This window comes from Monodelphis domestica, chromosome 6 (assembly GCF_027887165.1).
Source record: "Monodelphis domestica isolate mMonDom1 chromosome 6, mMonDom1.pri, whole genome shotgun sequence".
Taxonomy (NCBI): domain Eukaryota; kingdom Metazoa; phylum Chordata; class Mammalia; order Didelphimorphia; family Didelphidae; genus Monodelphis; species Monodelphis domestica.
Genome location: NC_077232.1, coordinates 23,207,056 through 23,227,396, shown reverse-complemented (window position 1 = coordinate 23,227,396; position 20,341 = coordinate 23,207,056). Strand labels below are relative to the sequence as shown.

The window sequence follows — 20,341 nt, the reverse complement described above, 5'->3', positions numbered from 1 at the left end:
TAGCCAGTACCAAATTCTTTTGATGACCACTGCTTTATAATAGACTTTGAGATCTGGGACTGCAAGGCCACCTTTCTTTGTATTTTTTTCCATTATTTCCCTTTGTTCTTCCAAAAGAACTTTGTTATGGTTTTTTTTCTAGGTCAGTAAAATTTTTTTTGGAAGTTCAATGGGTATAGCACTAAATGAATAAATAAGCTTGGGTATGGTTGTTCATTTTTATTATACTGGCTCGTCCTACCCAAGAGCAGTTAATATTTTTCCAATTGCTCAAGTCTAGTTTTAGTTGTGTGGAGAGTGTTTTGTAATTATGTTCATATAGTTCCTGTGTTTGTCTCAGGAGATAGATTCCTAAGTATTTTATTTTATCTAAGGTGATTTTAAGTGTGATTTCTCTTTCTAATTCTTGCCGCTGAGCTATTTTTGAAATATATAGAAATGCTGATGATTTATGTGGGTGTATTTTGTAACCTGCAACTTTGCTAAAGTTGTTGATTATTTTGACTAGCTTTTTGGTTGATTCTCTTGGATTGTTTAAGTAGACCATCATATCATCCACAAAGAGTGATAGCTTGGTCTCCTCCTTGCCTATTTTGATGCCTTCAATTTCTTTTTCTTCTCTAATTGCTACTGGTAGTGTTTCTAGTACAATGTTAAATAATAGAGGTGATAATGGGCATCCTTGTTTCACTCCTGATCTTGCTGGGAATGTTTCTAATTTATCCCCATTACAGATGATGCTTGCTGATGGTTTTAGATATATACTATTTATTATTATTAAGAAAGAGTCTTTTATTTCTATTTTTTCTAAGGCCTAATTAATTCAATTTCTTTTTATTATTTTATTTCTTTACATAAAAATTATAGTATAATATTAAATAATACTAGACGTAATGGGCACCTTGCTTCACTTTGACCTTATTAGGAATATTTATAGTTTTTCTTCATTACAGATAATATTTTCTGATGATTTTAGATAGATGATAATTATTTTAAGGGAATCTCCATGCATTCCAATGGTTTTTCATTTTTATAAAAGGATAATTTTATTAAAAATATTTTTCTCCATCTAATAAAATGATAATTTTTTTTATTATGCTGAGATCCTGGAGTCAACAGATAAAATAAAAATAGGAAAAAAATTCCACTGATCATCTATAGCAAGAAATCCCCAAATGAAAACTCCCAGGCATATGATAGCCAGATTCCAGAACTCCTACATCAAGGAGGGAATATTGCAAGAAGTCAAAAGGAAATAATCTATATTATAGAACCACATTCAAGATCACACAAGATTTATTAACTTCAATGTTAACGTAGTAAAGGACATAGAATATAATATTATAGAGGGCATGGGAGCTAGAAATACAACCAAGAATCATCTACCAAACAAACGGAGTATAATCATTTTGAGGAAAAAATGCAAATTTAATGAAAGAAATTACATTGAAATATTTTTTAAATTAATAAATTAATTGATTTAGAAGCTTTTTCCATAGTTACATGATTCATGTTCCTTACCTTCTGTCCCTCCCCTTTTTGGGAGCTAATAAGCAATTCCACTAGATTTTACATGTGTCATTGATCAAGACCTATTTCCATATTATTACTATTTTCAATATAATGATAATTCAAAATCAGCATCCTCAATCATATCCTTATCGAACCATTTTTTTGCATTTCTACACCCACAGTTCTTTTTCTGGATGTGGATAGTGTTCTTTCTCCTAAGTCCCTCAGAATCATCCTCCATTGCATTGCCTCCAGTAGAGAAGTCCATTACAATTGATTGTACCACAGTGTTTTACTTGCTGGGTACAATGTTCTCCTAGTTCTGCTCCTTTTGCTCTGCATCAATTCATTGAGGTCATTCCAGCTTACATGGAATTCCTCCAGTTCATTATTCCTTTCAGCACAATAGCATTCAATGTTACAAGGGAATCACTTTAAAAGACTGATATATATTAATTTAAGGTCGCCAAAGAATCAGCTATGTAATTCCTAATTGAAAACTTAAGTCAGCCGTCAATCTTTTATGGAGTTTAATTACAATAGGAGGAAGTAACTAGAGATAGAGAGAGAGAAAAGGGAGAGAAAGAAATAGGGCTTAAATACCCCTTCTGTTTAGGCTGGGCCAAAAGGCCCAAGCCCTTAGATAGCTGGGGCAAAGAAAAGAGATCAGTCTCTATTACTCAAGTGACCAAAATGGAGAAACAGTCTCAGAGGACCCCACCTTCAGCTTCCTTCAGAGCAAGCTTCTCAGAGCCCACCCGAACCAAATCGACCAACTACTCAATCCTCCTCCTTGGAGTCTTCAGACCCCCTATCTTTAAGGAAACCATCCAAGTTCCTCCCCTCAGTTCTCCCATCTACCAATCACTGTTCCTCAATTTCCCTGTGCCAATGGAGGCTCTAGCTTAACCCAGGACTGCCCAGAGGTTTCTGGCTTTTGCACGTGTCTGTTGAAGGTCATATTTTCAAATGATTAAATCTTTGCTCCTTTGCTACAGCCCTTTCTAAATCCTGTTAACCTGAATAGGGTAGAGATTGGAATAATTAAATTTTGATCTAGGCTGCAGCCCTTCCTCAATCCTGTTAGGACTGAATAGGGTGGAGATTGATTGCAAGTATCTCCATTGTATCAATTCTAAAATCAATCATGACTCAAAGAAATTCCTGTTCTATGCTTAAGCATAGGTCAAAGTCCTTTCCATTGTTCAGCAAAAGGTTTCTGTCCTAAAGTAATCTGTAGAAGGGAAGAGAAGGAACCTCCCATGCCAATGGGGTTCCCATTCCAATAGACTATCAGTAAGAAATTTTCCAAGTATGAAATATCCCAATGGTGAAATTTCCAACATTTATAAGTCTAAGGAATTTTGAGGTTTACATCCATCACCATCAGATACCACAATTGGTTTAGCCATTCCAAATTGTGGGTCACCTTTTCATCTAAACTTTTGCCAACACAGTGTACAGCTATAAATATTTTGGTACAACTATTTTTCCTTATTATCTTTTTGGTTTACAAACCCAGCAGTTTTTATGGCTGTATCAAAGTGCAGGCAATCTTTTAAAGTCCTTCGGGCATAGTTACAAATTACCTTCTAGAATGGTTGGATCAATTCACAACTCCACCAGCAAGGCATTAGTGTCCTAATTTTGCCATATCTGCTCTGACATTTATTACTTTCCTTTGTTGTCATTTTGACCAATCTGCTAGGTGTAAGGTAGTAACTCAGAGTTGTTTTGATTTGCATTTCTCTGATTATAAGAGATTTAGAACACTTTTTCATGTGCTTATTGATAGTTTAGATTTCTTTATCTATAAACTGCCTAATCATTTCCCTTGCCCATTTATCTATTGATTAATAGCTGGATTTTTATACAACTGATTTAGCTCCTTATAGATTTGAGAAATTAGACTTTTGTCAGAGGTTTTTGTGATATATTTCCCCAATTTGTTGTTACTCTTCAAAATTTGATTGCATTGTTTTTTTTTTGTACAAAAACATTTTAATATAATGTAATAAAAATATTCATTTTATATTTTATAATTTTCTCTCTCTTGCTTGGTCTTAAATCCTTTTCTTTTCCAAAGGTCTAACAGGTATACTCTTCTATGCTCACCTAATTTAATTATAGTTTCCTTCTTTATATTAAATTCATTCACCTATTCCGAATTTATCTTTGTTCACGGTGTGAGATTTTGATCTAAACCTAATCTGTCCCATACTGTTTTCAAATGTTCCCAGCAGGTTTTTTCAAAGAGTGTTTTTGTTGTTGTTGTTGTTTTAAAAGCTAGGCTCTTTGGGTTTATCATACACTATCTTGCTGAGGATATTTATCCCAAATCTATTCCACTAACCCTCCCTTCTTTCTCTTTGATAATACCATATGTTTTGATGACCACTGCTTTATAGTACAGTTTATGATCCATACTGCTAGATGCCCATCCTTCACATTTTTTCATTAGTTCCCTTGATATTCTTGATTTTTTGCTCTTCCAAATTAACTTTGTCATAATTTTTTTCTTATTTAATAAAAAAAGTTTTTTGGTAGTTTGATAGGTATGACACTAAATATGTAAATTTTCAAATATTCTTCATTAAAAAGACCAGAGCTGAATAGAAAATCTGATCTTCATCTACAACTTGTAAATGAAACATAAAAAGTAAACAGGAAAGAGAAATCATAAGGGATTCAATAATAATAATAATAAGTTTTAATTAATGAATGGAAGATTATACTAAAAGCTCCCAAGAAGTTTATCCTTATTAGGGCAGTTAGAAGCATATCCATAGAGATAAAGATGTGAACTGATTATGATATGATGACAAAAATAATTAAATAAAAGTAAGGAATAAGAAAAAGGAATTTCCTGGATAAAGGGCTACAGAAGAGCTAGATTGTGGTAAATTCTCTCATGTGAAAGGGAAGCAAATGAACTTTTACAGAGGCAGGAAAATGGCGGTGAGTAATGCTTGAATGATACTCTCGCTGAAATTAGCTCAAAGAGGGAATAATATACACCTTCATTTGATTATAGAAATCTATTCTACCATACAGTAAAGTAAGGAGAGGAGGGGGAAAAGAGAAAAAGGATGTCTTAGAGCAAGCAAGACAGATTTAGAGAGGTGGTGGTTAGAAGCAAAATATTTTTGAGGAGGGAAAGAAAGAAAGGAGAGGGAGAAATAGATCAGCAGGGGAACAATGGTAGAGAAGGAAATATACAATCATCATAAATGTAATGTGATTGAGATAAATTGACTCAGAAAATGGGAATAGAGCTGGAATATAATCTATTGTACTTTAGATGAGATTAAAAATCAAGTATAGTGATCATGATACTAGAAAAAAACAGTAAAAAGCAAATATGTATAGGGAAATTTTGGTTTTCTAAAAATCATCATAGTCAATGAAAAAAGTAATACTAAATTGTATTCACCAAATAAAATAGCAGAACAAATCTTGTACCTGATTTCAAGGACACTCTCAGAAAACTTTTGCTAGATTTGGTAAAGGGTGTTTCTTTATCCTGCAGTTTGCTATATTATGAAATTCACAAGTCCAGAAATTGTCATGGAGGCAAAATGACCTAGGCGTAATCCACTCACCATCCACCCTCCTTGGGGTACTAGTTCTTTTTTGTCTCCCAGGCAATTTCTACATGATTTAATTGCTATAAATTATCATATTTAACCAGATGATAAAAATTACTAGATAACATTGTGGAAATAGAATCTGAAATGAATGAACTCAATCTGTCCTAAAATTATCCTCACCAATAAAATGGTAAACCAAAGACAAATTTTATCTCTGTCTATGCCTGTTTTCATATCTCTGTCTCTACCTTCCTTTCTCTGTTTCTTATCTCTCTGAATGTCTTTTTCTCTGTCTCTCTGTTTTTTTTTTCTCCAAAGAACTCCAAGTTGATTTTTCTTCCTGAAAGTCCACATTTAAAAACCTGACCATTTTTTTTAACAAGACCCTTGTTCCAGACAGAACCATAAATGCTTTCAGCACTGCATAACATAACTTATAACAAATGCTCATAAAAGGCTATAGGACAGCATGGACAAAGTATTGGAATGTATGCCAAGCCAGTACTAATGCAATTGCTATGTTCCCCATGTTCCCCAAAATACAGACTTTTTTTTGCATTTCATACCCCTCTGCACAGCTGCCCAAAGTAAACATTTCTTCCTTCATCTGTCTGTGTTAATGTGAGGGGTCAAAGGCAGCTTGAAGTTGCAGTTTGGGCACACCAAATTGAAAAACTTCACCAATGCTGTTATAGGATATATAGAGATAGATAAATACCAAAATAATCCTTGTTTCAATTGCTTAACCAGCTTTAATTAGCATAACTAGTTTTGTAAATTGTTCATTCCAATTAACAACTTTTCAAGATAACATTGTGTCTCTCAAGTAATCAGTCAATGGTGAAAAAAGGGAAAGATCATCTTTGTGTTAGGAACCAGGATAAAAATGAGGATATCTGCTCCTATACCTTGAACTTCTGGCTGACTATAACACTAGTAACACTGGTTTGTGAATGCCCATTCTTGCAAGAATTAAATATAAGAGACTTTGGTACCCTGATGCTGAGTTCAAGTGTTTTGGTTTCATTTTTTTTTAATACGTGGTCTTTCCTCCCATTCACCATGGCTATTAGAAACTCTTGTATAGTGAAAAATATTTTAGGATAGAATATAAGTGAAAATAAAAAGAAAACCATAACTAAAACAGCATTAGCAATATGGAAAGAGTCCTCTGTATGATAATGTATTCCTATAGGCCAATTCTGGAAATAGTAGGGCATTACAGAAAATAGGATTGAGTTTGTTCAAACCATGGAAGGGCAAAGAAAATAAATATAATATATGAATCTTTTATCTGAACTCAAACCTAGAGTATCACTATGAAAAGAGAGAGTGGAGGCTTGCAGATGGCCACATAGTGATCAGAAACCATCATATGAAGAATCATTATTTCAGGGCCCCACAGTATGCAAAGAAAGCACATTTCTGCAATACACGTGAGTAAAGAAATAGTTTCTCCTTTCTTTTACAAATCTGTCAATCTTCTGGGAAAAGTTACTGTTGTGTAACAGATTTCACAAAAAGATTTTTCCCCATGGAAAAATTGCATAGGGGTCCACAAAATTGGATTAAATTTTGTTGATGAGGTAATTGAAATAACGAGGCTCTTTCTTATGAGCATAAGCAGTTGTCATCATAATCAAGTGGTATTGGTTAAAACACAATTAAATGGAAAAGATAAGGTTGTATTCTAAATTTCTGAAAAAAAAAATGAGGAAAATACATTTCAATTACATTAATTTAAAAAGGAAAATATCTGAGAAAATAGGAAAGTAAACTTTCCAGAAATTTTTTCCAGAATTTCCACATATATATGAATATATAAAATATTAAAAATATACAAAAAATATCAAATAAAATTTCCAGAAAGAAATCTAGATTTTAAAATTGGAAGAAAATCCCATATTCTTTTCTAAAAGTACTTCAAAATTAATAGAGGACTATAGATCATATTCTTTTCACTGTTGTGGGCAGGTCATATTCTTTTGATCTTATATTTATTTATTTTCTTAAGTAACATTTTAAAATGTATTTTTCTTCCCCTTAAACATTAAACAATTTGAAATATGTCAAATCAAATATTTCAATGTATGCTTAGGTAGTCTTAAAAGAAATACTAGAATAATTATATTTGAAAATCCATATTTCTTATAGCATCTCATGTGTAACATCTTGCATGGAAAATGAATGATATGTTTCTTTTTCAATCCTTTTGAATTTTGATTTATCATCATATGGATTAGGGCTCTAAAGTTTTCTGAGGTTTTTTATTATTATTTATATTGTTAATATTACAATTTTATTTTAATGCTCACTTGATCTACATTATTCCATAAAAGTCTTCCTAATATTTTTCTAATATTATAAATTTTACTTTTTATAAATTAAATTGCATAATATTCATATTTCATTTTTTGCCATTCATCAAAAATAGTGCACCAATTTTGGTTTTAAATTTTGGATTTTTATAAAAGGTACTACTGTAAAGGTATGATTTCCTCTTTCTTTTCCTTTTTTGGGTGGTATGAGTCTAGTAGTGACATATTTATATCAAATTATGTCCACAATTTGATGGTTTTCTTTGATATTTAAAAAAATATTTTCGACAATGTTTAAACTAACTCTAGCTTTACCAAAAGAGAACTAGTCTAACATTATTTTAATAAGCATTTCTCTACTACTGATTTAGAAAATTTTTGTTTTCAAATTATTGAATTCTTTGATATCTTCCCTTTAAAATATTCCAGTTCATAATTTTTGACCATTTAGATTTTTAGAATTTTTTCAAATTTATAAATATGATTCAGTTCCTAATATCTTGAAAAGGAGACACTTAGAGGCATTTTGAAAGGTTTTCCTTTAATTATTTAATCCCCTTTAAATTTAAATATATTCAATTTATGAAAATAATTATACACAAATATTTATTTTGTTATGTGTGTAATCTTCATTATAACATTTAGTAACTAGCTCTTCCTTTTTTTTCACAGTGACAAATTTAATTTCTTTCCAGGTCATAAAATATAAAATGGGATTAAAAGATAGAATCTCAGTCATACATCTATCTATTCCTATTTATTATATATCTTGATGTATGTCATAAGTTATTTGTCAAAATCTAATTTCTGCTAAATTGCTGCCCAATTTTATCACAAGATTATTTTTATTTTTAGTATCTTATTTTGAAAATACATCTTCTTCTGGTAATGATGTTCTTAAGTTTTATCAAACAGTATTAGATTCTATTATTTACTATCATTTTGCATTCCTAATATGTTCCAATAATCTTTCTCTCTTTCTTTCCTTTCCCCTTTCTCTTTTCTCCTTTCTCTCTTGTTCAGTAGGAACTCTTTTGTGCCTATTAAAGATACTCAGAAAGAAGAGGGGAAAAATATGTCTATAGGACCTGGGGCATGAAGGGGAAAAATGAGGTTCCTCACTACTTGGTTACTGAAAGCAATCCCTTTGTTATGATCTTCTTCAGTGAAGTAATGACATCCTTGTTCCTCAAGCTGTATATTATGGGATTAAACATTGGTGTCACAATGGTGTACAAAAGAGAGAGCATTTTCTCTTTTTCAGCTGAGTGCTTCGACTTAGGTTGTGAATACGTAATAATACCGGACCCATAGAATAAGACAACAACTATAAGGTGAGAAGAAAATGTGGAGAAAGCTTTGTGTCTTCCCACTGAAGGCATCTTCAGGATTGTATTAAAGATTTTGATATAGGAAAGAAGTATCAAGAAAAAGGGAAGAAAGCCCAAAAATACACAATAAACATAAAGACTCCTTTGATGTAGTCTATTTCATTAGGTGCTGGGGAGAGGAAGCGTGTGGCATCTAGATTCCAGCCATGATTACCCCAAAGTGTCTAAAGTTATTTTCATGAGCATTTTGACCATTTCGCTATTAAAAATTTCTCAGATATATAAATTTGATTGATTTCCTAATATTTTAGAAAGGAGACATTCATCAGAGACATTTTTAAGGTTTCCCCCAATCATATGATATATATAATGTCATTATATATGTCATATATCATATATAAATATATAATATATAATACATTAGATTTGTGAAAAATATAAACAAATAATTCTTTTATTGTTTGTGTAATCTTCACTGTGACATTTAGTCACTTGCTCTCTCCATTTTCACATCTATAAAATCTAATTTCTTCCTAAGTCAATTTTTTTTATTATGGGTCTTTAAAAACTTCTACGTCAGGCAGCAATTTCTATTTATAGTACACCTTGGTATATATCATTAGATATTAGAATAAATCTAATTTTGCTAAATTGCTGTCCAGTTTTATCATAATATTTTTTATTGTTGTTTTTGAAAATACTTCTTGTCCTATTAACCATGGTCTTACATTTCATCACACTATTACATTGTATTATTTGCTATCATGTTACATACCTAATATGTTCCAATAATAATTCTCTCTCTCTCTCAAATACACACACATACACACACACACACACCCAAATATACACACAGTTCCTAAAAAAGAGGTCAATGTTTTAAGAAATAAGTACACATCCACAATACAAGAAACACATTAAAATTCATATTGGTGCTAAATAGAAGATGTCTCTTGATATTAATCATCATCTAAGAGAAACAAATATTGATAGAACTCAGTATAGATCCTGAAAAAAAAAACAACAGAAATATCTAGCAGTTGTCTAATGTCTTTAAGGACTGTGGCTAAGTAGGGAGCTATTTGGGCACATTGAGGATAAACTGAAAAAACTGAAAAAATAGATATCTATAGAACCTGGAACATAATGGAAAAAAAATGAGGCTCCTGGCTACTTCCTTAATGAAAGCAATCCCTTTGTTATGATCTTCTTCAGTGAAGAAATGACATCCTTGTTCCTCAAAGTGTAAATTATGGGATTAAACATTGGTGTCACAATGGTGTACAAAAGAGAGAGCATTTTGTCTTTTTCAGCTGAGTGGACTGACTTGGGTTGTATATATGTAATAATAACAGACCCATAGAATAAGACAACAACTATAAGGTGAGAAGAACATGTGGAGAAAGCCTTCTGTCTTCCCACTGATGGCAGCTTCAGGATTGTATTAATGATTCTAATATAGGAAACAAGTATCAACAAAAAGGGAACAAAGCCCAAAACTACACAAATAATATAAAGGGAAAATTCATTCACAGAAGTGTCTCCACAGGCCAACTTCAATAATGATGTGACATCACAGAATAAATGATTGAGTTCATTTGAACCACAGAAGGGCAGAGTGAATATCTGGTATGTCTCTCCTATCATGACTGGGGTAGCAAGAATTAAGGAGCCAAGTATCAGCATGTTACACACCTTGTTGTTCATGATGATGGGATAATAGAGAGGCTTACAGATGGCTACATATCTGTCATAGGCCATTATACCCAAGAGTAAGAACTCAAGGGCAGCCAAAATATAAAAGAAACAAAGCTGTACAGCGCAGGCCAGCAGTGAGATTTGTCTCTTCTGTGTCCAAAGGTCTGATAACATTCTGGGGACAATGGCTGATGTGTAGCAGATTTCTAAGAATGAAAAATTTCCAAGAAAAAAGTACATGGGGGTTTGGAGAGCTGGATCAACCCTGGTTATGACAACAATGAGACCATTTCCTATCAGTATATACATGAAGATGACTAAGAAAACCCCAAAAAGAACTCCTTGGAGATTGGGAAGGTTATAAAATCCCAAGAGAATGAATTCCACCACAAAGGAAACATTTTCTCCTGCCATATTTACTGTCCCTTTCTTCTCTTGAACTAATGAATTCACAACCAGCAAATCACTTTCTCTTTCTGCACCTCAGTTTTCACCTTAGAGAAAGAGAAGGCAAGTTTGGATGAATGATATGTTATAGCCATATTGGATTTGTTAATATAATTTAAATACTTAGCTTAAAAATGAGCTCATGATTTTAAAATCCATTTCAAATCTCTACTAAAGCATGGTCTTTTTTGTTGTTATTTTTATTTTTATTGGTAGAAGGCACTGAACACTCAGATTAATATTGATGTCATTCTAGATAATTTTCATTCATGTGTGGAGTTGGGAATGGATTCTGGTTAACTTAGTAATATCTTTATATAAAAATGTATCATCCAATGTGCCATTCTATAATAAATATTTTTTTTTCAAAGAAGATCATCTGTAATTATGAGCTTTGGGGAAGTAGGATCAGATGGGAGATAAATGGATTACTTTGGGCCAGTATCAGGGTTCCAACTGTGTGTTGAATGACCTAACAGTTGGCCCTTGCTAGGTCAGAGTCTGATCTGAGACCAGGACACAGATTTACTCAGTCACAGTAAATGGAAGATGTAATTTATTTCCAGAGAGAGGGTGATGGGGGTTGAAAGGTATGGGGAATGGCCTAATAAACTGATGCATTGTGATTTGTATCATGAAAAAAAATCCACTAGCTACAAAACCCAGATATAAACCTCCTCAGAGAGGGTCTTCCTAGATTTAATAGACTACATTTATTACCCTCTTCTCTCTAATTATAAACCCATCTTTCATAGGCCATTATACCCAAGAGTAAGAACTCAAGGGCAGCCATTTTTTGTTCTATTGTTCATATTGTTCTAAATAACCTGCACTAAATCTCTCGCTTGTTTATTACTAGAGGTGATAGTCTGTGCCAGATTTGGCTGGGTCCAGGGTAGGTCCCAGGTCCAGAGGGACCCAGACCTCTGTTTACTGCCCAGTGCAGATAGCTGGTTCAGGATCACAGATTTCTTCTCCTAAAAAAAAAAACACAATGGGAAAACAACCAGGAAATGCAGCAGGAATAGGATTAGCAGTCTCAACACAGGCAACCACACTCCCCAAGTTGCATCATGAGAGAGACCCAACTGCCCCCAGTTGTAGCTTCACCCTTCCTTCCAGCATTCCAGAATCTTTCTCTGCAGGCCTCATGCATCTATTCCTTGCAAACCTTATCTCTTCCTCATAATACATCTCAAGACAGTAGAAAATATTAGCTTCATATAGATAATAAGAAAGGAAATATAATTTATTTTCATCCAAGCTAGGGTTAAACCCCATCATCAATGATTTTTTCAACCTCTCCACCATTGTTTTGTTGTTATTGCTGTCCAGAATTCTGGATCCACTATCTTTTGAATATCAAATTCCTTTCCTCCATTTGAAGTGTTAATAAATCTCCCATGTCTCTGAGCTACTCTTCTGAGTAGTCTTCTCTATGACATTCAAAGACCTGCATCACCCAATCCCCTACCTTTCCAATCTTCTTATACTACCCTCTGATAAATACCCTTCAAATCAGTGGTATTGACCTTGTTGTTCTTTAAACAAGACACTGCATTTCTTGTCTCCAGGTATTCCCTCTCAATGTTCAACATGGCAGGAATATTCATTGTACTCATCTCTGCTGTCTGCTTTACCTAGTTTCCTTAAATTTCCAGCTAAAATCCCTACTTCTATAGGAAACTATTTCTAAAACTTTTTTAAATCAAGCCTTTTGCCTCTGTTAATTATTTCCCAATTTCCTCTATGTTGTCTCCTTCCTTAGATTGAGAATTCTTTATAGTTAGACTTCCTTTTGTCACTTTTTGTATTCCCAGTAGTGAAAAAACATTCTAATAAATAATTAATAAATAATAATAATAAATAAATATTGGAAGATTCTTACAACTTAGAATATTAAATCCAGCATGGATCTTATTAATTACACATCTAAATTAACTTTCTCTATTTTTAATGAGGAAAAGAGGCTCAGAAAGATCAAGTGAGTTGTCTTCTTCTCTTTGTCTCAGTTCCCTACTTCTCTTACTATAATTGTCCCTGACAATGTGAATTGAGCTCAATTTTCCCACTTCCTAAAATAGAGTATTAGTATGAATATGTTTTGAAATCTTTTCAAGTTGTGACATTTCATTTATTTTTTTGAGAATAATGATTCTCTCATAATCAAACTTTAAGAGACCCGAATTTTACCTTGCTGTAACATTCTGTGATTATCATAAAGACTACCCAATTTGTTTCGATTAAAGCTGCAAGGCACTCAAACATAATCCAAAATCTCCAGCAAAGGCAACCAATCAGAATCATTTTCACTCTCCTCATGTCAGGTTCCAAATACCTATTTTATGTAACTTTCTGCCTCGCTCTCTGGCTAATCTGTACTATTTAATTAGAACACTATTTTTAAAAATCATGATATTACCTAGTTGGCAGCAGAACATATTAACAAATCACTCTGGCATCTACTAAAAATGATGCCTGTTGGTATTGATGGTAACATTGTTGTCATTGCTGTATTCTTTTTTTGGGGGGGTACAGAAGCTAAGAGGTTCTCCCAGAGGGAAACTCAGTGATCCTGGCACAAGACCCTCTTTAGTAATATGTGAGTTAGTTAGGGCTTCCTTAAAGAAATTGGAATGTTAATGTACTCATTCAGAATGAAAGCCTAATGAAAACCCCTTCAATGTTTCATTGAGTGGTGCCTAGTACTTTTTTTTATTAATACAAAGTTTTAATTTTATGATATCAAAGCCCTACTTTATTTTAATTAGAGACTCTAGCAGGTTTGATATTTCAAACTTAGATTGTATTGGAAGAACTTCTGGGACATTCTAAAAGAAACTTGTGTATGTTAATTTCTGTGAAAAAGTATATAGGGCAGGATAGGAGTTAGAAGAAGAATCATACTTTCTTATGAGATCTATTTTTCTTCCATTGCAGCTACAGAAAACTAATTTAGATATTATTCATTCTTTATGTAAGTCACTCAATATTTACCTTTTGATTTATTATTTTTAAATTTCAATTGAATTTCTTTTTAATATGAATTAAATCAATATTCTTATTCATTATTATAAGTGTTTGTACACTTCCAATTGTATTCCTAACCATGATGTGGTTTGATTTGCTAATTCTCTATATGTAAAAAACTGACAATACACCTGGAAAAAGACAGATTTACTTCAATTCAGAAGATTTCTAAGACTGTATTCATATAAATGTGTCTTTTCTATAATAGCTATCTATGCCTAAGTAGGTCCAATGTTTCACACATAATAAGAGCTTGAAGATCAGATATAAAAACAACCACTAAATCTCCGCAACTATAGATATTATGATGCAGAAATTCATGCTTACCTTTCTCTGATATAAAAAGTAGTATCAATCTGTGCAATTTCTTTAAGAAAATATTTTGATGATTATTTCTATCATTTAACTTCCTCTCTACAATCTCTCATCTTCATCTATCAGTTATCTTTCTCTCACTTTTTCTCTATTTTCCTGTCTATCTAATTACACTAAACATTGCATTCCATCGAATCATACAATGAGAATGGAAATATATTTAAAAGCTCTTTCATTTTCAATTAATATTAGAAATATTTAATAATTAGCCTTATAAAAACAACCACTAAATCTCCGCAACTATAGATATTATGATGCAGAAATTCATGCTTACCTTTCTCTGATATAAAAAGTAGTATCAATCTGTGCAATTTATATAAGAAAATATGTTGAAGATTATTTCTATCATTTAACTTCCTCTCTACAATCTCTCATCTTCATCTATCAGTTATCTTTCTCTCACTTTTTCTCTATTTTCCTATCTATCTAATTACACTAAACATTGCATTCCATCGAATCATACAATGAGAATGGAAATATATTTAAAAGCTCTTTCATTTTCAATTAATATTAGAAATATTTAATAATTAGCCTTAGTATCAAGGTTTATTTATGGAGAAAGGGAGAAAGGTTTGCTTTGGTATTATGCTCTTTGGGGGCAACTCCTGTCTCAGTCCAATTTTCCATTTTTGATAAGAAGCCAAGTATGAATCCATGTCCATTGTGTGCCAGATATCCAATAATGAGGTAGTCAGGTCTAGTGGAGTGATTAGGCTCAAGAGATTTTAGTTTTATTTTTTGTTTTGATGTTTATAAATAGTGTGAACAATGGGAAATAATTTCCTTATCATCTAATTATAAGATTCTAACTTCATGAAATAGGTAAAGTATTATAGTGATATCAGTGTTGAATTATATCGGATATTGTCACAAAGACAATGGTAAATGACACTATTGAATTCCTTGGAATATAAGCCAAATAAAGATAACACTTTTATAACCTATATCATACTGCTTGTTGTCTCAGGAAGGGGAGAATATGGATAAATGGAAAGAATTTTGATTGTAAAATGTCAGAAAACAAATTTTAGAAATTATTTCTGCATTAAATGGAAAAAATATAATGAAGTCTTTGGAGAAAATTAACATATATTTAAGGAAGCTCCTCCTTTCTCTCTGTAGGATCTCACTGTGATATATTCTATTAATCATGGTTCTAATCTTGAGTTTTAGAAGGGATGAGTGTGTGATTAGGACTAGCGATTACACCAATAATTTTTTTTTTCCAGTTTGAGTGTGGCAGCAGTAAATGTTCTCTAAAGACCTTCATATGTATTTACAAAAATCAATAAATTTGGGTTTGAATAATAGGTTTGCTTTCTATTACTTAGAAGTATTTTACTAAAAAAACATGTACTACTATAACTATCTATCTTAGGTATTGTATAATTAGAAGTCTTGAAACCTTGGACTCCATCTCCCAGAATTCTTTTCTTGTCCCAAGAATCGTTTTCCCTTCATTCACATTAGGGGCATTCCATTATTGTTTTTGAGTTGAATCTATCCCTGCCCTCTTTCTTCTCTCTCAATTTTAGTATAACAGTTAAAATTTAGGGGAGATGGAGAGACTGAGGCAGGTAGAAATTAGTTTCTCTCTGCAAGAAGTATTATATTTTTTAGAGGTTTATTAAAGGTTAAAGATTAAAGAATATACAAGTAAGAAACATGTGCCTAGGCCAGAGGCCTAGACAAAATAACCTCACATTACGCAAGAGATGTGCCTGCTCCAAAACGGAAGTCCAAAAGAGCCAAGAGCCCCTCAAAAGCCTTTGAATCAGCTTAAATACCTTCTCCATCTCGATCCAGGTGAGATTACAAGGCATTCTGGGGAAGTGGAGCAAAGGCTCATGGGGATTGTAGTCCTGTATTCGAGTCTATTTTTTTTTACGGTAGCTTGAGTTAGTTACCTTTTTTACTTTAGATTTTTTTCTTCAAGTTAATCTTAATAAACCTTATAAATATATTACTTGGAGAATTTTGGATATTAATTTTAAAATCTACAGTATTATTCCCCTCCTTGTTGAAATGAAGGGATTAACAAGGTGAATTGTATGTTCCTTTCCTAAGTCAAATGAACCTATAACTGGAGAATCTTTATAACCATGGAGGAGTGAGTAGAAGTTTCTGAGTTAAAGATGAGGCCCTGTGTCTCTGTGCACATTTTGAGGGTTTTCCTGGACAGACCATGAGCCTTTCCCTAGGTCACATGTAGAGAAATCATATACTATCAAAATTTGGCACCACAAAAATTTTGAAAATTTGAGGTTGCTTGCTCTCTGAGACAAAACAGTTTTAAAAATTCATATTCTCTTATTCCCTACTGTGTCAAGGGAAACTCATCCCCTCCCCATCCTGGGTTGCTGACCTGGTCCGTCAATATTCTTCAAATGCTAGCACAAGATCTGCAAATGTCAATAAAAGAAAGGGGGCAAGAGCAGATCTGGACTTTTGGATGGACACAGGGCTGGAGAGCAGATGTGAGGGAGAGAAAAAATGCAGATAGAAGAAAAACATGTGGTCTGAGAACTTAGAGTAAGAAAGAGATTTAACTCTGTGCTTATCTACCTTTTCTATTAATATTAAAATATTAAATAATATTTTATTTTAAATAAAGTATTAAAATAAAATTTTCTATTAATATTAATTTATGAAAATTAATAACTGATAGATATATTAAATTTTAATATAATAGCTTCTCAAACAAGTTAGTTTAATTTGAGCTCTTAATTTTCTTCTGAGAGAAGTTTTTAGGTGAGTGACTAGGAAAGTGTAAGGAGATTTTAGTGGAGCTGCTCATTTGCTTTCATATTCAAAATGTACCTTGACAGACAGAAATGGTGGTTTTTCTTTTCTAGTCTGCCACCGGGATTGGATCAGATCAGATGGGTGAGACCTTCCATCCCACAAGGTACCCCCCATTTCTTTTGGCTTGGATAGTGTGGAAGGGAAAACTAAAGCAAGTTCTGAACTTTCTGCCACTGAGGTGGAACAAACAACAGTGGGAATATTAGAGAGAGAAGATATTGGCAAGAATGACAGTTGGTGGGGGGAGGGGCAACAGTGAGTGGCAGTTTGAGTTGTGACTAGCACTTTCTTCCTGGCCCTGGAACTGCTGGGAAGCCTCCCTGTCTCTGGATAGAAGTGGCTCTATTTCTGAATTTCCCAACTATGTACTCTCCTTGAATCCCAGTGATTGTGTCATTGAAAAAGGACTTAAGGGAAGCAGCTTGAACTGTAAGGCCTGTCTTTAGGGGAGTCAACTCGAAGAGACAGGGCCACCAGGTCTGAAGGTCAGAACTTTCTTCCTCTCTATGTCTACTGCTAAGACTTTTGAAATTAAGAAAGCTAGCACAGATATAGCATAGACAGGAATAAGAGAAACCCTCCACCAGCCCGTGAGGCCTGGCCTCATCTCAAAAGCTGAGAGAGACTCAAAAACCTCATGTAGGGACATCCCACTTCCCTCTTCCCTGTTACCTCTCCAATCCAAACTTGTTATTAAAATTTATCTTTATTTGAATATGGCAATCAGATAAGAGGACTATCTTTTCAAAGGACATAGAGGGAGTTTAACCTCAGGACAGCCATTCAACTAGAAACTGTCCTTATTAGTCCCCTGCTGGGTGATCTTGTTCTGGGGGGAGGCTTGTCACTCAGGAGGGTCCATGTTACCTGCTCTGGAGCATCTTCAGCATCAATCTATAGAGAAGACATCCCCGCAGGCTATCATAAGTAGCCCATTTCTCAGGAAACCCATTTTTTAAAAATAGTCTCTCAGCAAGGGGTATCTCTCTCCTTTTACCTCACCTGCAGTCATATTCCCTCTCTCCCTTCAACTCCTCCATTCCCTATAACAAAACCTTCTGTATCTCCTGTTCCCCTATCCCACCACATTTTCCTAATAAATATCACAATAGAGGTGGAGGAGATTTTTTTTTCACTTATGGAAAAATGGGGTTTTAGGATCCAGACAGGGAAGTAGCTGCTGTTTTTCCCAGATTGGTAAGGACTCTCCCTCCCAAGTGGTCCCCCCCACCCCGTTTCTTTTACCTTGCATGAGAGAAAGAAGTCTAAGCCTTTAGCACAAATGGGGCCTGAGCTGTTTGTACACCAAGGGTTTTAGGACCCAGCAGCAACACTTGGTCTTTCCCAGCCTGGTGTCCGCCTGACTTTCCCCACCATGGAAAACTCATTGGGACTCTGACACAGTATCCTACCTGCTCCCTCTGAGCTCAGAACATTGAGATCTGAGAGGACTGGGGGCATAGCATGTAGGCATAACCCCTTAGGAGTTGGTGTGAGGAGACCCTAAGACCCAGCACCCGGTGAGGGGCTGGAGCAGAGACTGTGGATTTGGGGACTGTAGTCCTGTGCTTTTAAATCCTGATTCAAATTAGGGGTAGCAGGCTAGCTCAGTAGTTTGATAACCAGCCCTGTGGACAGGGCTACCCTATCCTACCCTCCTCCCTCTGACTAATGCCACCTACTTTACTATGACTTCCCCTTTAGACCTCACCCATCCTACTCCTCTCCTCCCCAGCCCCACCCTTGTTCCACTCTACCCCACCCCCAGGCTCATCCCCATTCTTCTCCATGGCCCCATCCCCACCCCCAATATTTTCACACTTCTTCCCTATGCCCTGACCATCCCCTCTCTCTCCATTTTCATACTCCTCTATTTCCCTACTAGCCTCACTACAACCCACTCCATTGAACTCCAGAAAATAGGACAAGGAGCAGTTAACACAGATGATTCAAATGAAGGTCTTTTTTCTTTAAGAAGTGTTCCTACTTATAATAGATAGGGAGATTTAGTAAACATTAGACATCATACACCTTTGCCTCCACAAGACATTGAGAGATTCAAAGAAAAATTATCTTCCTTTGAATCTGAGCCTATAATGCACATAAATAAGGTTGAAAGCATATTCCACACATATAATCACATATGATTTGATGTGGAAGATTTGCTACAGACCTTGCTAATGGAAAGAGAAAGAAATAAGATTCTTTCTCTTGTTAATCAGGCCCAGGGAGAGGGAACACCTAGTAGGCCAACTGAAGATCCTAAATGGAACCCAAATTCAGAGCAAGATTACTTACAACTATGCCAGGCTAGAAATGCATTGCTAAAAGCAATGAGAGCTTGTTCTGATAGGCCTGGTACATATACTAAATTCAAAAACCTTAAAGAAGATAGTGAAAACTCCTCTCAGTTTATTGATAAGCTTATTGAACTAGGAGGAAGATACATAGAACTGGATCTTGTGAGAGAATGGGATGTTAGAAAAATCAGGATACAATTTGTTAAAAAAAGTTGTAAAGTAGTTAAGAAATATTTTTGACTAGCTGTCCAAACTGGCATACTATTGACCTTGAAGACTTAAAAAGAATAGCAGTTTATGCTTTTGAGGAACATAAGGAAAAGGAGAAAGAGAACACTAATTTACTGGAAACATTAAAGAAAGAAATAAAGGCATTAACTGCTCAACAGGGAGAGAAGAATAAAAAGAACACTAATATAGTGGAGACATTGAGAAAAGAAATTTAAAAAAAACTGAAATTATTGGAAAGGCAAAGCAGTTAGAGGCCATATCTCCCTTACAAGAATCCACAAAACAACTACTAACATTTTATTTTTATGGAAGGTTGGCCATGTAATTATTCATTGTAAGAAGAGAAATCAGGAGAATAGGAATAGAAATTTCATGAATAATGATATTAATAGGAGGATTAATTATTCGAATGAGGCAAACCAAAACTCACATCCAAGCATCGGTAATTAATGTGGAAATTCCCCTCAGGAAGAGGGTCTCCAGAGGTGTGGACAAAGGAATTTGGATGAATGGTGGTACTTGGAAGCAGAAGGAACCTCAAAGTGTCTAGAAGTGAATTTTAAGCCTTTTCAGACCTTATTGCCTTATTGATGTTAACTGTTTCAGTTTGTTCCCCTACCTAGAATGAAGAAGTCTCTGTAAAATAATTCTAAATGCAAGATGTAGGTAATTTACTGTTAACCACTTCATAAATTATCAAAATT

The 20,341-nt window shown here is 34.0% G+C and overlaps 2 protein-coding genes across 2 annotated transcripts in view; both read right to left on the bottom strand.

Annotated features, from left to right (window-relative positions):
• LOC130455211 (olfactory receptor 10AG1-like) overlaps positions 1–9,006 on the bottom strand; it is a 34,490-nt gene extending 25,484 nt beyond the window's left edge. Inside the window, exon 1 of the mRNA XM_056803762.1 lies at positions 8,966–9,006. Within this exon, the coding sequence (XP_056659740.1) occupies positions 8,966–9,006 (41 nt within the window). The remainder of the gene's footprint in view (positions 1–8,965) is intronic.
• Positions 9,007–9,921: 915 nt separating this feature from the next.
• Positions 9,922–10,863, bottom strand: LOC100618109 (olfactory receptor 10AG1-like). Its single transcript, XM_003341510.2, has one exon. The coding sequence runs from the start codon at positions 10,861–10,863 to the stop codon at positions 9,922–9,924; it is 942 nt and encodes a 313-aa protein (XP_003341558.2).
• Between the last annotated feature and the right edge of the window lie 9,478 nt (positions 10,864–20,341).

Excerpts from the sequence above, each read along its gene's own strand:
- LOC100618109 (XM_003341510.2), bottom strand. The coding sequence starts at position 10,863 with ATGGCAGGAGAAAATGTTTCCTTTGTGGTGGAATTCATTCTCTTGGGA.